This window comes from Primulina huaijiensis, unplaced genomic scaffold (genome assembly GCF_012295235.1).
Source record: "Primulina huaijiensis isolate GDHJ02 unplaced genomic scaffold, ASM1229523v2 scaffold14403, whole genome shotgun sequence".
Lineage (NCBI taxonomy): Eukaryota > Viridiplantae > Streptophyta > Magnoliopsida > Lamiales > Gesneriaceae > Primulina > Primulina huaijiensis.
The window spans coordinates 253094-272246 of NW_027342931.1; the positions used below are offsets into that span (position 1 = coordinate 253094).

A 19153-nucleotide genomic window follows, 5' to 3' on the forward strand; every position below is an offset into this window, starting at 1 on the left:
TAACGCACGCAAGATAAGTCAACATTCGAGCAACTCAGAAAAACTAATCGATACAGCATTATGTTCAATCATCTGATTGCATACATATACATATATCTGAAAACCATGCCAGCTATAATAAAAAGAACAAGAATAGACAACCATTAACATATCCTCCATGCAATGAGACAGAAGCTTTGACAGGCGAGCCAATTCAAGCCACGGAAAGTGGAGTTGCAAGAAGCCAAACAAGCTTTAGGATGTACGACGCACGCAATGCGAATGCATGCTCCATATTGAGAGGTCCTACCAAATGAAGAAGTCTTTTCATTCTTCCAAAAGGAATATGTAATTTTACTCTGTAATAAGCATGTTTCTAGTCTCTCTGTAGGTAGGACAGAGACGTTCATAGAAAACTAGAAAACAAAGTCTGTATGCTCCATTTCGATCCTTGCAGGAGAGGCTTAAAGATTATAATCCACATTATTTAAAAGATTCAACCTTTTTACAGGTAAGTCAAACACTCATATGCTTATTAGTCCTTAGTGAGGCAAGGGATAAAGAAATTCAACCAGAATCGAGTCCTAAGGCCTTGGCTTCAACCTTCAACGATCTCAGGCATTGAATTGTTTTATCAATAAAGGCAACTGGATTGTTATCTTCTAAATTTGGGAATATGCTCTGCAGCATGCTCAGTGTCTCCTGTATTCTCTCTTTCCTTTTGTTGCTAGACAAGGAACCCAATTCTTCTGGATTAAGGTTATCTCTACAACTGGACTCTGTTTCATCATCCAAAGTAGTGCATTCATGGGTTTTTAGAGAGCCGCAAGTGTGCTTTAGAAATGGTAAATCATATCTTCCATCCAAAAGCTTCTGCCTTTTCCTTGGCCCAGTAAAACTGTCAGCCTCTTCACCTGATTCTTCACCCATTTGATTGTCGGTCATTGTACTAGGTGAACGACCTGTGCTCATTTCTTCATCATCCTTCAAATAATCGCTGTTGCTATCTGAACACAGCAAAGCAATTAATTCCTCTGTGTCTTCACGAATTTCTTGATCCATATCATCTTGTGGGTGATTTTCTATTCGTTCATCATTCATAATGGGATTCACAGGATTGAAAATTTTCATGGGTTCTTCCTCGATTTGATTGTTATACGTAGAGGGAGGAGGCTTGGGAACCAAACAAGCACCATATTGAATGGGATTCTCCATCGTTGAACTATATACCAAGGTAGTTTTATCAGCAGATCGATCAAATACAAGAAATTTCTTCTGAGGAGGTGGAGCAAAATTTTTTGGGCTTCTTTTTGGTCCGAAATGAATGGTGCCTGAAAGAAACTTCTCTCTGGATGCAGAATATAATAGGGGAGTAAAGCTTGGATGTAATTGATGCCAGAGGTGAAATGAGTTAGGTGCATGAGAGCCATTTAGTTCGCTTGCCTTCAACTGTTGCATTTCAGAAGATGGAAATGAGGGGCCGGTTTTCAACTGTTGCATTTCAGAAGATGGAAATGAGGGGCCGGTTCTCAACGTAGGATGCTCGACAGAATAAAGTTTCCTGCGAGCAGGCTCGGTATTTGGCACGCCGATATCATATGAAGAACCCAACTTATTATAAAGAGACCAAGATCCAGAGTCCTTATCCATAGAAGCCTGGTAATGAAACTACAGTTATAAGAAGCATCAATCAAATGAATAAATGTAAAAGTCCCTGAAGATACAGAGACACAGACGTACCAGTTTAATGACGCCAATGTGAAACTGATAGCTCGTCGTGTCTTAGAGCGAAAGAAGAGACACGATATAAAAAGAAATTTGAATGCATATGAAAGAAATCAGTCTACGTAACAGGTTTTAGCAATTGGCGGAAATACTCAGCCTGCAATATGACAAAGAAACTCACTGTTACTGATTCTTGAAACATATTACAAAATAAATTGAATTTCGGAGTGTAGGAATTTATATATCATCAAACCTGACAATCTTGGAGAGGTTGAAAGCATGCTATAATTCTAACTATAATGGTGGCACATCCAGAAATTCCATTCTCGTGTTTCAATGCCCGAAATCTTGTCTGACTAGCAGCTTGGCACACCATAACTACTTATTCCCAGCCCGTTCACTCAATATAGAAGTAAATCCAAAACCAGAATTTATCGAAAGGGTAATTACTTTAGAGGTATAGCAGAAACATTCAGCTTATAAGGAATACATAACAAGGAATGACGATAAAACGAGACCCCCCCATGGGAGTAGAGAGATATTTCCAAGATAAATCGCGGATCAGTGAGTAAAGAATACCGTCTACTTGATTGATTAGATTTTACAGAATAACTCGGCAGTACAAGTTCAAGGAGATACTCTAAGGAACACATCGATTAAAAGACTATACCACCGCATACTATGTTTGCCGTGATTTGAGGCCAATCTCATTGAACAAGAGATCCCCTGCCAAAGTTTACATTTACATTACGTTCAGAACCATATTATATATCGCATTCAAATATTAAGTATAATATGGTTACAATTCGAGACTCGAAAGGAAATAAAAGCTAGAAGAGGCACGCAAAGCTTCTGTGTATTAGATGTAAGATCTATGTATCACGTATACTCCTTTTTTCCCTAAGTATCGGACAAGAACACTGTTACGACAGGCCCATACGCGTGTCAGATACGTCATTGACACGGACAGAATACGTTTTCTGAATATGTCTGGGCTAAATTGTAAAATAGTTTTAGGGGTTAAATTGAAACGAATAAAATTTCTAACACCATCGCCACTCACTTCCCTTTGCCGCCGTCCTGCGTTTCCTGGCCAATTTTTTGCCTTGCTTCTTCTTAAATCACTCCTCTGAATATTTTTTGCTTACACGAGAGATGCACATTGTATATATTGGATTCAATACCACATCGTGTTTTATATTTTCAAAATTTATCGTATTTCGATACTATACCCGTATGATGCAACATAGTGTAATATATAATTTGCTTTTCTCCATTTATAGTGCACCAAAAACCACAAGCAAGCAAAACATCATCTCTCTTTAAGTTAACCACAAGGAAGATTCATCAATCAACCAATCATATTAATAAGAAAACTTAAACTGATCATTGAATTTATAAGTAATTTTTCTAAAAATTCAAAATTTCCCATGGATTCTGCTTTGCCCATCTCAAATCCCCACAAAAGCACAATCTATAAAAAAATATTGTATAAAGCAAGGATTCCTAGTCCCGAACAAAGATAAAAAGAGCAACTAAACATCAGATTATTTCATCCCACTCGCTAATTTTTAGCAAGAAACGTCAAGAAAACATTTCACAGTAAAGACAAAACTCTCCAGCAGAAACAAATGAAAAGAAAGACTAAAGATTCTAATACAGTACCAGAATTACCGAAATCTCAGCACCCAGAAATACTTCTAGCCTTCAAAATACCAAAACAAATGAACCCAGATTAAAAAAAAAAAAACCAAGATCGAGATCCTCGACAACTTCACTTCAAGCACAGATCTTTCTGAGTGGGAACAAATTGGAGCGAACGAATGAAGAAGACAGAGTATCCGCGAGCTTGAATACATAAATATACTACACTTATATATACAAAACTCCGAAATGAAATGAATTATTAGTTCGAATTCAATAAATGTGCTATTGGGGCAAACGTGTGGACAATCATGCGCTGGTTGGCTTCGTGTGCCGTGCTTGGTGTAGTTTGGTGGACCCGCCGGTGGTTGTATCATCCATATGTGTTCCCCCTTTTTTATTTTATAATATATGATAACTAAAAACTTATGCTTTTAATATTTTAAATTAAATTTTTCCCGTCAAAAAAAATATTTTAAATTAAAACATAAACCACACAGAGAAAAAAAATAGCCCTGATTTAATCAAATATCATATAAAAATTATTATATGCATAGTTAAACTTTGATATTAAAATTTAATATAAAAATGTTTGTATAATATAATTTTTAGGGGAAGAAAAAGAGAAAAAAATACTCATTTCACTCCTCCATTGATAAAGCAAATAAATGGTCATCAAGATTAAGCATCCTATGCTTACAAATAATTCATACCTTGACCATTCAAACTATTAATCATAAAATCCATACACCATATATGATCACATTTCCCTTTTCTTTTTCCTTTTTCCTTTTTCGTTTTCTCTTTTAATGTTATAATTTAAACATTTTGCATCTAATTTTATGGTCCAACAACAATATATATTAAAAGAATGTCTCACGAGTCAATTTTGTGTAACATATATTCTATTTGAGTCGTTCATGAAAAAATATTATTTTTTATATCAAAAATATTACTTTTTATTTTATTGTATATATGAACATGGTTGACCGTCTCACCAATAAAGATTTTACAATATAGAATTGGTCGATTTTGTAAGTGTACAAGCAACCACAAAATAATTTATATGATTTTTTGTAATCAGACATTTCATGTTATTATATTGATAAGATTTAGACCCCTTTTTCCCGACACTATCATGTTACGAGACTGTGACCATGAAATTAAAGACGGCCTTCTGTTCTTATTTCGGCCGTGGTGCTAAATATGCGTACAATTGTATTAAAAAAATAATAGTGTTTTTCAATAGAAATTTTTTAAAACATTTTAAAGGAATGTGACGATTCTTTAAGATGCGTACATGAATTCTGCAATAATTTTATAATAATGCATATTGGGGCCAATTGTGTGCCCGCCTCCGCCAGTGCCATTATCCCACGCTGGAACGTATTTGGCGTACGTAACATTAATAATATGCACGCGAGGGCGTGGCCGTGGAGGTTAAGGACTTTAGTGGTGTGGGAATGAAATATCAACTTAAATTCAAATTTTTTCTCTCTTTATAAAAATACAAAATTTATCGATAAACAGTATTGATACATTTGAACTTATATAACATGTTACTTAGTTGTATATATAAAACTAATTAAAAAAATTTATACCATAACATTGTGATGTCTAATCCCGAAAACATTTATATAATGACAAAAACTTGTGTGAGACAGTCTTACGAATCATATTTTGGTAAACAGATATCTTATTTAGGTCATCTATGAAAAAATATTAATTTTTATGCTAAAAATATTACTTTTATTGTGAATATCAGTAGAATTAACCCGTCTCACAGATAAAAATTCATGAGACTATCTTACTATAGACATGCTCGTATATAATTGCATGTTATCCAAAAACATTAGCTTTGAAGTAACGATTACAACACCTGGAATTTATGAAATTACATACAAAACAAATAAAATATGCATCAAACGACGTGTCATTAATGCACCGTAAAAAGGGCTTATTGTTTGAGGAAATTACATTTGACGAGTACTTCAAATATATCCATTCGTACTCACAGCTGGGATGGATAAATTTTTCCAAGATTTTTGGATTTCACGGGAAAAAGCGAAACAAGAACGCTCATGATCCAACTCTTCACTTCCTTATAATTATATGGTTTCATAATTTTTTATTAAAACCATGAATTACAATAATATATATTGTTTAAGCAATATTAGTATTTATATATATAAATGGATTATTGTAACAATATTCTTTAAGTGAATTTAAAGATTTTTTTTGGTTAATTCAACCGATATTTAAAACGATGCTGACCCAAAAAATTAGCCGAGCTCAAGCTTACGAGTCGAACATCCCAAAACTCAAACTCAGCAAAATAAAAATATCGAGCTCAGCTCGAACGAGATTTTTGTCGAATCAAACTCTGAATAACTCAGGGTCAGCTTAATTTGTTTACATACCCTAATGATACCATAGTTTGGCATCACTATAAATAGTGTTCTGAACTGATACCCGTATGGGCTTGAACAGGGCCCAAAGAAACCAGACCCAGGTCAATTTGAGTATCTTGGATTTGCGCAATTTGTACCTCAAGTAAACTGAGTAACAACCTTCTAATAAACAAGTAATATCTTCACAGAGACCAAAATCTGTAGGAAAACCAAACATAATCATCAGAAAAACAGAACATCTTCATGAGCCCAATAGACTAACTCCTCAATTCATCAAGCAATCAACTACATACGAAAGCATACACTCAATCGATTAGAACTCGGAAGCAAATTCATTCTGCAAGGTTTTTGTTGAATTTGAAGGTAGCAAAATAATGAAAACATGCACACAGATTTACTTGGTTCGGCCACAAAGCCATAACACATCCCGAACACAAAACCCAGATGAATAACTAATATACTGATTACCCAATTACATTAGATTACTACTGCAGCTCTGATTCTAGTAAAATAAATAAAACAAGATAAATATATCAATTACGGTAGAAACATATGGTTATTGATGTCAAAAATAAAAAAGTGGATCGTATGACTTCAAGACAATTCATAGAGTTGGGAATGGAAAATGGGCCATAGTTTAACTAACCTCAGCTTGCCTCGCACTCATCGTTTGCCGCCTTAACTTGACCAGTTGATTTAAGGACCACCCCAAGCTCATTTGTAGATCGAGTACTGTAATTCCTTATCTAGGATTTCGAAACACACAATAAAGAACCTGATCGTCGATCTATCTAGAAAAGCTGATTATATCTAAAATAAGTATATGTAGGTCAATCTGAACGCATTCAATATATAACAGAGAGATTAAGAATTTCATTTCATTACACAAAACGAAGATTTTCCGATACAAACACTTTCACCACTAACGAAACACTATTCCAATAGGTAACCATTTTAATTCTGCACATGTTGATAAAATCCCAACCCTATCGAAAAATAGCCTTAACACAAATTTCCTAACCGGAGGTCCTTAACCACCGAATCCATACAAGGTACGGCCCTGCCTCTTCAAAGCATAAACAACATCCATGGCGGTGACGGTCTTCCTGCGAGCGTGCTCGGTGTAGGTCACAGCGTCGCGAATGACATTCTCCAAGAAGATCTTGAGGACTCCACGCGTCTCCTCGTAGATAAGCCCACTGATACGCTTAACGCCGCCTCTACGGGCCAGTCGGCGAATCGCCGGCTTGGTGATGCCCTGGATGTTATCTCTCAGCACCTTACGATGCCGTTTTGCTCCGCCCTTTCCCAGACCCTTGCCCCCCTTGCCACGACCTGACATTTTTGCAAATTTACTATTCAAATGGTTATCTGAGAAACCCTGTGAACTTGTGCACTTGGAGGTGAGAACGAGCTTATATAGAGGTGGAGGGTCCAAATTCCTTAAAGGTGCGACGTGCGTTGGATACGCCTTGAATCGACGGTTGAAGTTGTGATCCGCGTTTTTTCATTCTATCCTTCATGGACCGTCGATTTTATTTATTTGATCAATGGATCTATTTGTTTTTGTCCCGGATAGTGGTTTTGTCGTGAGACGATTTTTATTTAAATTTTGTTAAATTAAATGCACTGTTAGCAAACCAAATCAAACTGTTGGTTTGAATTTGTTTTTAGTTAACGATGATTTAAATTTGTTTTTAGTTAATCAAATAAAAAAAAATTTTGATTCAAGATTTAAAAAAAAATCAAATCGAATTGAATCAACACGGTTTTATAATTTTTTTAAAATACATAAAAAAAATTATGAAACGATCTCATTAATAAATTTTATGAGATAAATATCCGATCTTACTGGATTTAAAGAAAAATTATTCATTGGTTTAAGCAAAAATAATAATAAATTTTACTTTTATAAATTTTAGACTTTTCAATTATTTAAATACACAAAAGCTTGTGATGCCTGAGTGACTGATTGTTAAATTTGTTTTTGTGTTTGATAAATATACTTAAACAAATTATTTTTTAAATTCATAATTAATTGCAGCTTAATTAATTTTTTTAAAAAAGTGCTAAAAAAATCATCCAAACACATAGCCAATTATAAAAGCAGTTTTTTTAAATAAAAAAATGCTTTTAACCATAACACTTTAAAATTCAAACAACTTTTTAATATTCACAAAAACGAGTCGACTCGGCTAATCAAATTAAGAAAAATTTTGATAATACTGACATATCCGGTTACGTTTTCCTAATTTTAGGGAAACAATTTATTGTGTTGGTTATTTTATAACGAGGTTTTATAGATTCTTTGAACGAAGAAATAAATATGAAAATGGTAAATCATGCTCTCAAAGTATAAGAGCACTCAACAAAACGAAAGGAGTGGGAGGGGGTTCCTTTCAATAGGGAGCAGCTCCTTTATATTTAAAATTAAATAAAAGAAATTTTCAATTATAATTATATTAATTATTATATAAATATAAATAACATTATATTAAATACATATCCTTGAGTCTGATTTATCGATTTTTATTTATACTTTTTAAATTTATACGAGCTGCGTGGTATTAATTTTGTGTGTAAATGTAGACATTGTTTGATGTAAATGATAATGACCGATTAATTTTTAATATTTCATTTATCATGTGTTTAGTATGCATTATTAAAATTATGATAAATTCGTTCAGTCCGCGGTGTAGGTATTATTATCCTCATATTAATGATTATACGATTTTTTTAAGAAGAGAAAGAATGATGTTTAATTAATTTAATTTTTTTTAAACCTTAAAATTTAAAGTAAATATAAATCAAACAATTTTATTAATAATTAAATATTATTTATAATATGACTAACATTATAACTAATTTAATTATTATCAATCATAGTCTAATTATTAGTATTCTATTATTTTAACTGTAATATTATAATTGTTACTGACCATTATTTAACATTCAAAATTTTATAACTATTTTAATTATCACAATAAATGTATATTTATGTTAATATTAAATTTTAATTATTTTCTATAATATTAATTGATTTTTAGTTGTTTTCAAAAATTGAAATTAGTGAAAATTTAATAATTAATATAATATTTTTAATGTTATATATTATTTTTTAAAATAAAATAATTCTAAAAATGTTAATTATTTATTCAATCATTTTAAGAATATATTACTGATTAATATACGATTAGATCATTTTAGAAATATAATAAAATTAAGAAAAATAATCAAACTATTTAAAATCATAACAAACATCGTATAGTTTATCACAACATGTTATTTATCTTCATATTTTATTATGTAATCATTCTTATTACATATAATTTACTTATCATATCAAATGAACTAAACTATTGTTTAAAGTAAAAACTTTTGGTATTTGTCTTATTTTGTGGAAATCCTACAAATTGCATCATTTAGAACTTACTTTTCATTTTTATCTTGCAATAAAATAAAAAAATATCCTCTCACGTGATATACGTAATAAGATGTAATTAATCAGAATGTTTTTCTCAATCAAACACTGGAGATATCAACACTCTGCATGCACAATTCATGTTCACTTTACAATATATATATAATTATAGATAATATTTTTGATTGTCAAAAGAAAATATGAAAATTTTTTAATGCTTTTATTTTGCGGAAGAATTTTTGATATATATATGTATATATATTTATTTATTTATTTAGTCAGATCAGGTAATGTTTATTTATAAAAGTAAAAGTAAAAGTATTATAAGAGAAAATATAAACTAACATTATTTTTTATATTTATTTTATAAGCAAATTTTTTTTTTTGTGGTGATAAAAATAATATAACAATAACTAAAAGTTGTAATATTAGAGCATACACATTAGTGTATCGTAGTGTTCAAACTCACGTGGGTCAATGTATTCACACTACAGGGAAAAATGAAAAGAATCTCGCACCATTAAATATTTTCCGCAACAATCTAACGGCTACGAATGATTCATTAGGTTTTTCGAACATTCTGGAAGGCGGAAATGCTTAGCATCTCGTATAAATAGAGGTACTCACAGAAGTAACCCTAATTTAAACGGACGGCGATTTTGTGCTTGTCTTTTATTAGTTCGCGATTTTTTATTGGGGTGAATTTATTCAGATCTAGAAAAGCGAGAAGCTGCAATGGCAGGGAAAGGAGAGGGTCCGGCGATCGGAATCGATCTTGGAACGACGTATTCATGCGTTGGCGTTTGGCAACACGACCGCGTTGAAATCATTGCGAACGATCAGGGTAACCGGACGACGCCTTCTTATGTTGGTTTCACTGAAACTGAGAGGCTCATCGGTGATGCTGCCAAGAATCAGGTTGCAATGAATCCGATTAATACTGTTTTCGGTAAGATCTGTTTTAAAACTGTTGATCTTCTTTTCTTGAAAATGTTCTGTGTTTCAATGGATATTTTAGCAGATCTGATTTCTCACGTTGATTCTCGATGTCAGTGTTTCTTTGTTGGATATGCTTAGTCTCTTAATGCGCGACCCGGATTGGTTTTAAAATTAATATTGTGGTCGGCTGCCTCTTTATCTATTTTACGTTGATTATAGTTTTATTTGAGCTAAATTTCCATTGCTGAGTTAAAATATATACGATTAGACTTCAGGATTTGTTGTAGGTTATATTTTTGGTAAATTTCTTCCAGTAGTTTATGATAATCAATTACCAACCTTGATAAAGTCCTAGTTTTGCTTGCCGAAACTAGATCCATTGTGTTGTAGGTTTGTTCTAGCTCGTGTATGTATTAACGTGTTGATCTCACCCAAGTAATATATGATTATGTTTTTAAATTAAATGGATACAAAGTACTTTATTCTGGTTACGATCAGTTGTAGTTTGAACCTTAATATTAGGAGCATTGGCCGGAGGATTGTGGTTGAATGAGTTGTCTGCAGATGGTGACAATATATGAATATTAAATTTAGGTTCTAAGTGTGGTTGTTTGTATTACAATAGCCTCATCAACCATTTCCATCCGACGCTTTTTGTTTCCCACCTTCTTAAGGACAGGTTATGTTGATATTTGCACTATACTCTTTGGTCTTCTGTGTTTTATTCCATTTTACTGTGGTTTGTACTTTCAATGTTAATGTTGGTTTCATGCACCTGCAAGCTTTAAAATAATGCTTTCTTTATACTTGTTTAGATGGTATAGTAATTGGTATTTTTTACACCGGGTTGTGTCTAATTGCTATTCTATTTTCTGTTGAATAAGATATGTCAATTGAAGTTTCATTTTGATGAAGGAAATGCTCTTGCTTTTCTTTTTTGCAGATGCAAAGAGGTTGATTGGCAGGAGATTTTCTGATGCTCCAGTGCAGAGTGACATCAAGTTGTGGCCCTTCAAGGTTGTTGCTGGACCAGGTGACAAGCCCATGATTGTTGTCAATTATAAGGGTGAAGATAAACAATTTGCTGCTGAGGAGATCTCTTCCATGGTTTTGATTAAGATGAGGGAAATTGCTGAGGCATACCTCGGTTCCACTGTTAAGAATGCTGTGGTTACTGTTCCGGCGTACTTCAATGACTCTCAGCGTCAGGCAACAAAAGATGCTGGTGTGATTGCTGGTATCAATGTTTTGCGTATCATCAACGAGCCCACAGCTGCAGCTATTGCATATGGTCTTGACAAAAAGGCTACCAGTGTTGGAGAGAAGAATGTCTTGATTTTTGATCTTGGCGGTGGAACTTTTGATGTTTCTCTTCTTACCATTGAAGAGGGTATATTTGAGGTGAAAGCTACTGCTGGTGACACTCACCTTGGAGGTGAAGATTTTGATAACAGAATGGTGAATCACTTTGTCCAGGAATTCAAGAGGAAGAACAAGAAAGACATCAGTGGTAACCCACGAGCATTGAGAAGATTGAGAACTGCCTGTGAGAGAGCAAAGCGAACTCTCTCATCCACTGCACAAACCACAATTGAGATAGATTCTCTCTATGAGGGTATTGACTTCTACTCCACCATTACCCGAGCCAGATTTGAGGAGCTCAACATGGATTTGTTCAGGAAATGTATGGAACCGGTTGAAAAGTGTCTGAGAGATGCGAAGATGGACAAGAGCTCTATTCATGATGTTGTCCTTGTTGGTGGGTCGACTAGGATTCCAAAGGTCCAGCAGCTGCTGCAAGATTTCTTTAACGGCAAAGAACTTTGCAAGAGTATCAACCCCGACGAGGCTGTTGCCTATGGTGCCGCTGTTCAAGCTGCCATCTTGAGTGGTGAGGGTAATGAGAAGGTGCAGGATCTTCTGCTTCTTGATGTCACCCCTCTTTCCCTCGGCCTGGAAACTGCTGGAGGTGTCATGACTGTGTTGATCCCTAGGAATACCACCATCCCCACCAAGAAGGAACAGGTCTTCTCCACCTACTCGGACAACCAACCTGGAGTTCTGATCCAAGTTTTTGAAGGAGAGAGAACACGGACGAGGGACAATAATTTACTTGGTAAATTTGAGCTTTCAGGAATCCCCCCTGCACCCAGAGGAGTCCCACAGATCACTGTGTGCTTCGACATTGATGCCAATGGGATCTTGAATGTATCAGCCGAGGACAAAACAACAGGTCAAAAGAATAAGATTACCATCACCAACGACAAGGGTAGACTTTCCAAGGAAGAAATTGAAAAGATGGTTCAAGAAGCCGAGAAGTACAAGTCTGAAGATGAGGAACACAAAAAGAAGGTAGAAGCAAAGAATGCACTCGAGAACTATTCTTACAACATGAGGAACACCATCAAGGATGAGAAAATCGCCTCTAAGCTGCCTTCTGCTGATAAGAAGAAAATCGAGGATGCAATTGATTCAGCAATTCAGTGGCTGGAAAACAACCAACTTGCTGAAGCAGACGAGTTCGAGGACAAGATGAAGGAGCTGGAGGGCATTTGCAACCCTATAATTGCCAAGATGTATCAAGGTGCAGGTGGAGAGGCGCCTATGGATGATGATGATGGCCCTGCTCCTTCTGGCAGCAGCGGCCCAGGTCCTAAGATCGAGGAGGTTGACTAAACATTCTTACTCATGTGCCAACTTTGCATTATGAGAGCTTTTTTGCATCATTATTGTGGTTTATTTTTGGCGGAGTCAATTGTTTTTTTCCTTTTAAAATCATTATGCTTTGTGGGAGAGCATCTATCCATGGTGTGCTCTTTTTGTAATCGCCTATTTGAACTCTCTGTATCCGCCTTCGATGTCGCCGAGTAGTAGTACCTTTGAAATTGTCGTCAACAAGCCTGATATCATCTTCTCCGAGTATCTCAAATTTTCAGTTGGACAACACCACTATGCAAATTTGAAATTTTCTTTTTGAGTTTTGGTATAATTGAATTTGGAGAGAATTTTTAGTACTTGAAAACAGCAATCCGTATCATTTTTAAAATTTGACGAATAGATAGTAGAAGAATTCTTTGCGACAAAGGAAGCTATCAAAGTGCCGTGGTCAGAAAACGCTCAACTGGACTTACGGGTTGCGGCAGTGCCGGAAACGGTGTGCTAAAAAAAATTCATTTTAAATTAAGTTGATAAAAAAAAGTAAAAATTATACTTTTGGTGGGTTTATCATTCTTCGTTTTTTGTTTAAAAAATCGGATAGCTAATTAACGAAATAAAGAAAATTAATTCGATTGCACCAAAAACGCCTTACTTGAAGATTTACCAAAGTCGATGCTAAATGCAGTTGGCAAATAATACAGAAAATCTAAAATGTTGAAGTTATATTTTCAAAAGCAGAGTTCATTCAAAAGTTTCGATAAAATGTGAAGCTCGAAGTTGCTTTTTGTGCATTTTCTTTGGACGAGTGGACATAAAAAAATCTCCCTTTTTATTTTGGTTGGTGCATGTGCTTTTCCGTGGACAGTGAAGTTATTAGCATTGAGTCAAGCACAAAAGTTGCAATCAACGAAGGCGGAAAAATCCCAGAAAAGAACAAGAAAATTCGAGTCAGCCTTCCACGATTATATTTTTATCAGATTTGAAGGCTATTACAAATTTCACTTCCCAGCCTCTCTATATTCTTACAGTTGCTTCAACTAACTTCAATTGTTAACCAAGTGCTCGTGGAAACACTGGCGCTAAAAATTTGGTCGTCATAAGTAGACCCCATCCCACTAAAGTAGCAAAGGCCAATATCTCTTCAACTATGTTTATTGGTGTAATAATTATCACATAGCAATCAAAACAAGATTTTTGAGATTTTATATTATTTAAAAGATTTGAGATAGAACGTTATCATAATCTATAATTTTTGTTAAAATAACAATCGTTTAATCATAACTAAAAACGAACCCATTTCAATTTTTTTTTATCACAAATTCTCAACCCTTGATGTCAATATCATCAAAATTTGATGTTTTATATCTTATTACACCTCAGAAAATGTCAAATATTTGCAGGGTTCGTATGAAAAGTATCTTTTCTTTACTCATAACCAAATGAGAGGAAATTTCCACCCAATCGATATTGTAAAAATATTCTGAAGAATAATTTGAGATTAGCAAGCGTGTGTGATAATTTTTATGCATCGAATTTACGAGTTGATTAGGAGTACCACGAGACAATTGAAAATTATAAAGAGTGAGTCTCATGTGAGACCGTCTCACGGATTTTAATATGTGAGACGGGTCAACCCTACCAATATTCACAATAAAAAGTAATACTCTTAGCATAAAAAGCAATACTTTTTCATGGATAATCCAAATAAAGATCCGTCTCACAAAATACAACCCGTGAGACCGTCTCACACAAGTTTTTGCTAATTATAAAATATCATTTATTTCATTTTATTTTGGAGATTGGTTGGAAAAAAATATAATAAAATTTCGGAAACTTGAATATAAAATTTTTCCCATCCTCGACAATTTATCATCAATAAGTTGATAAAAATCGGTTTTTGGTGGACGTGGCTGGCTGCCAAAGGGCGAGTGATAACTTTCCCTAGTTGACTTCCAACCTACTTATCCAAGAGATGAGATTTTTCATTGCAATTTCTTCAAAAAATGTAAACAATTGCCCTCCATATGCCATTTATTAAAAACAAATAAATTATGATCAAGATTCAAAGTATCGTCTCATGCCAAATCAATATTGTAATGAAAGAGTAATCACTATCACTAACAAAGATAGATAATAATTCATTTAAACTATGGAATTTACACCAAAAAATCCGATGAAACATGAGACCCTTTGTGGAATTTACATGATCCAATAATATCATGTGCAAAATAAATTATAAGTTCTTCGGAAAAGCAACTACATCAATATCTCAATAGATACATATTACCAACACAACATATATTACTTGACAACGAAACACATATCATCAAATGCATGCCTTGTTTCATTCATTACAACATATCAAGACACAAAACTAGTGAACAATGAAACACTATCTACATTGAACTTCGAATGTGAGAAAACTTTAGTTCAACGTAAGACCATTAACACCGTGGTGTGGACGGACACATACACGGACTTCGTGTTCTTCTGGTCCTTCTCGCGGTTTTGGTACCAATATTTCGAGAACCGTGCCTGGTCCATCATAGTATGCTTCTATATTAGCATCTTCAGGGATTCGAGTTGAGAGTGGAATTTCTCGAACAAATTCTCCTTGAGGGCAATGGTCTGGTGATATATCTGTAAGCTTGAAAGTCCGGTTTTGTCTCTTGATAAATGGTGTGAGAGACGTACTTGTACAAGATAACTTGATAATCCCATGAGTGTGAGCGTTCCTCCAAGAAACTTTCACCCTTTGAAGGTCTACAAATGGCAAGCTTATTACAATCAAATAACCTTCTTTGTCTTCGTAAATTGTTTTCGCAGCCGTAACAGGTCCATATGCACTTCTCAAAACCCCACTAACTTCGTTTAGCCACCGTGGTTCATTTTGGTGAACCTCTAAATCAGGAACTCGACCACGAGCATTCAGTGGTAAATAGCAATCATCATTGTTCCCGTTAGAGAAGAAATCTTTCTTCCTTTTGTTGCTACCGGGTGATAGATCCATAACGTCTGCACCGTTGTGGTTGGAGGGCTGAGTCGACAAATTTAGCAAAGATCCATTAAGCAACTTCTTCGAGTGAGAATGCGTATCAAGCTCTGTATTTGGGAGATTTCTCCACGTGCTATAACCACTAGCTTCGGGTGGGAGTGTTAAGTTGAGGTTCCTTCCAGTCAGTTCCGTCCATCTTTTCCAATCATCTTCATCAAGACTCGAAAGATTTGGGGATGAAACAACCTCAATGCCATGAATACACTGAGGATTAGAAAGTCCCCTGTAATGCTTCCGTTGCATTTTGTGAGACCGAACAAAACCTTTGTCAACGCTGAATGGAAAGAGACGCTCTCCTTGGCGAGAGTGCCCATTCATATAACTCCGGAGCTGCATCTTCCCTAGAGCATTCTCAGGTCGTTCCTTGAAAACCCACATGTACATATTCTCCATATCATGTTGAACCATGAATACATCGAGCTGGATATCAGATTTATTGAAGCCAGACACTCCATTACCATCAGTTTTTATTTTCGCCTTTGATTTCTCGATCAATACTGGCTTAAAGTAAAAGCTAAAGAAGAACCAAGCACCCCAGATGCTATCGACCCTCTTTGCGTATTTCTTACCATTAACTTTGGGAACACTATCAGTCTCATAAACTTGAGTTCGGAGTCCAACATCAAGAATATCACAATGTTCAGGGCTTATCTCAGCTGAAAAGGGTAAATTTATATCAGGCGGAAGGGTTAAAGCAACTTGGCGATTCATCTCGAGGTCTAGCTCTTCGTGTGAGGACGAGGCACTTGAGTCCATGGACAAGAGGGTTGAAGGGTGATAATTCTCCATTGACAAACCTGTCAAAAGAGTGTCTCCTATCTCACAAACCAGTCTTTTCTCAGAGGGCATCCTTTATTTAGGTGGATTTTTTTATGTTACCCCAATAACAACAATTTGGACAGAAATCAAATCCTCATAAAAAACTTAACCATTTCAATCCCAGCTGCAAACTCCACCCCACATCAAGATCCTAATTTTATTCATTCCCGAAATAAAGAAATAGAACACTAATGACAATACAAGAGAGAACAAAACAAGAAACCCACCAAAAGCCAACAAAATTAAGATCTTGGCCTCCAAAATAAACTAAGAAAAATCTAGATAAAGACCACATCCAACCCTAAGCCAATAACCTTTTCGAACACTCCACACGAAGGTGGAAGACATTTCATCAAACAAATCAGTCTAACCCTGAAAATCCCAGAAAGAAAAGATACACAATATGTTCCTCCTCCTTCCTGCTCTATTAAAACTTATGCATAAATGACTTAATTAATGCAGATCCTATGTACTCACAGTCTGTAATAAAATTACCAATCAATGAAGCCGAGCCCCAAGAAGAGCACCAAATCAGAGGGGATCTTGGACGAACACCTTTTGGGATAAGCCTCCACAACCAAGAACCCACGCACACTCGGGCACAGTGTAGAATTAACGGAGCTCAAGATCCTCATCTTCAAATTAATTTCACTGTATGATAATATAGATCACCCCTTCAACACACGAAAAAGAGTTGAATTTTTTAGCAACACCTTGAAGAATTTTTGTCGACAGAGACGTGGAAAGAGAGAGAGGTAGATATCCTATAGGCAAAATGCCGTATGTTTGGCAACCTGGGATTCAAGAACGGGTCTCTGATTTATACGTGTGGTGGCGCTTCAGTGGGGACATAGAAGAAGCAGAATTCTCCTCTTATGCTGTAATAATAATTCGTTCCCATAAATTCCGTACAATTTCGTTGTCGTGATCAATTTTTTTAATTAAGAAGTTAATAAAAAGCTGGATTTATATACACGAAAATTTGTAGTAATTTATTAAAAAAGTTTCAAAATTAGTTTTATCGAACTCATAATATAATCTGAAATTAAATTTTGTCCATACTTTGTATGGATGGATTAAATTTCAAAGAAATGATATTAAAAATTTTCAAACTCATTAAAACTATGGAGAAAGAGTTTTTTAACCTTAAAGCCAGTGGATAAGAACATGAATTATATGAGAATCTAAATCTAGATTTATATATGCTCTAAATTATTGATTTGATGAAATCAAACTTTGTTCTTTTATTATTATTTTTTTTGGCATGACTTTTTTTTTAGTTTCAAACTTTAATTTAAAATTTATATTGGCTTAATTAAATTTTTTACTAGATAATTCAAATATAAAATGTCTCTCCTATATACAACACTATAATATAAAAAAAAAAAACAGTAGGGACATTTTGGAAGGAGACTTTCATTAATGCAATAATTTATTCAAGTCCTTCGAAAGAGAATTGTTGGGTTGGAGTTTAGTAAAGGCCGCGTACTTTACATGAGTTGGCGTTCGTGTTGATTACTACAAGACAAGTTGGACAAATTAAAGTCTTTCGAAAAAAATATCATTTCACATTTCAATTTTATTAAATAAATATTTTATTCGAATTCATTCATTAAAAAAAATATTATTCAATAAATCTTGAGAGCTTAAATTGAACTACCAAAAATCAAAATTCATATATTCTCTCGATCAATTTGAATACCAGACATCGTCTACATATTTTTGAATTTAAACGCGATCTCGGATATACATTTTCTTGATGCCAAACACGCCTTTGATGAAATCCAAAGTGGATTATTTATTGTGAATTTTAAACTAGCTAGTAGGATGATTGATGACGTGATTACTTACAAGTTAATGGGGCTTGGTCCACCAACAAAAAAAAGAAAGAAAGCATAAAAAAGTAAATTATTGATTGAACAACATTAAATATAATATTTAAATCAATAAAGGGAAAAAAAAGATCAAAATAAATATCACACGGTTATGAAGATCCTTTTAAGTTTAAAGTACATTTTGGCAGAAGGGATTTTCAAATCTTTCCAACAATAATGAAATTAGATGGTTTTGAGTTTTGAGTAGGTCTCTTGTGAGACGGTCTCACGAATCTTTATATGTGATACGAGTCAACCCTACCGATATTTACAATAAAAAGTAATACTTTTAGCATAAAAAGTAATACTTTTTCATGGATGACCCAAATAAGAGATCCGTCTCACAAAATACAACCCGTGAGACCGTCTCACACACATTTTTGCCTTATGTTTTTTTTCCCTTCTATCCTTCATTGACTAAAAAAAAATTGTGATCAAATTTAAAAAAACATTAGTCCACTTTGGTGGATCTATAGATTAATTGTGTTAAAATATACTATGAGTGTTACTCCAAGTATAACATAGACTCAAATCGATAACGAGACGTGTTTCATCGTTTATATAATAAATTCAGCCAAACCATATGTTATTATGTCTTCATGTATTAATTTCGAATTGATATTGTTCA

At 34.3% G+C, this 19153-nt stretch overlaps 4 protein-coding genes across 5 annotated transcripts; 1 reads left to right on the top strand and 3 right to left on the bottom strand.

Annotated features, from left to right (window-relative positions):
• On the bottom strand, positions 1 to 1629 carry LOC140965794 (transcription factor bHLH143-like). 2 transcript variants are annotated; one of them, XM_073425979.1, is made up of 2 exons: positions 1466 to 1629; positions 1 to 1423 (listed from the first exon to the last, which is right to left on the bottom strand). In XM_073425979.1, the coding sequence occupies exons 1-2, from the start codon at positions 1627 to 1629 to the stop codon at positions 547 to 549; spliced, it is 1041 nt and encodes a 346-aa protein (XP_073282080.1). In that variant the 3' UTR covers positions 1 to 546. The 2 variants fall into 2 exon arrangements, with proteins under 2 accessions (XP_073282080.1, XP_073282079.1); XM_073425978.1 differs by having other exon boundaries at positions 1 to 1629.
• A 4992-nt stretch (positions 1630 to 6621) lies between these two features.
• Positions 6622 to 7156, bottom strand: LOC140965809 (histone H4). Its single transcript, XM_073426007.1, has one exon. The coding sequence runs from the start codon at positions 7099 to 7101 to the stop codon at positions 6790 to 6792; it is 312 nt and encodes a 103-aa protein (XP_073282108.1). The 5' UTR covers positions 7102 to 7156; the 3' UTR covers positions 6622 to 6789.
• Positions 7157 to 9798: 2642 nt separating this feature from the next.
• On the top strand, positions 9799 to 13017 carry LOC140965790 (heat shock cognate 70 kDa protein 2-like). The gene is made up of 2 exons (XM_073425972.1): positions 9799 to 10129; positions 11063 to 13017. Exons 1-2 carry the CDS (start codon positions 9916 to 9918, stop codon positions 12793 to 12795), a joined length of 1947 nt encoding a protein of 648 aa, XP_073282073.1. The 5' UTR covers positions 9799 to 9915; the 3' UTR covers positions 12796 to 13017.
• A 1980-nt stretch (positions 13018 to 14997) lies between these two features.
• LOC140965805 (uncharacterized) lies at positions 14998 to 17531 on the bottom strand. Its single transcript, XM_073426000.1, has one exon. The coding sequence runs from the start codon at positions 16679 to 16681 to the stop codon at positions 15203 to 15205; it is 1479 nt and encodes a 492-aa protein (XP_073282101.1). The 5' UTR covers positions 16682 to 17531; the 3' UTR covers positions 14998 to 15202.
• Between the last annotated feature and the right edge of the window lie 1622 nt (positions 17532 to 19153).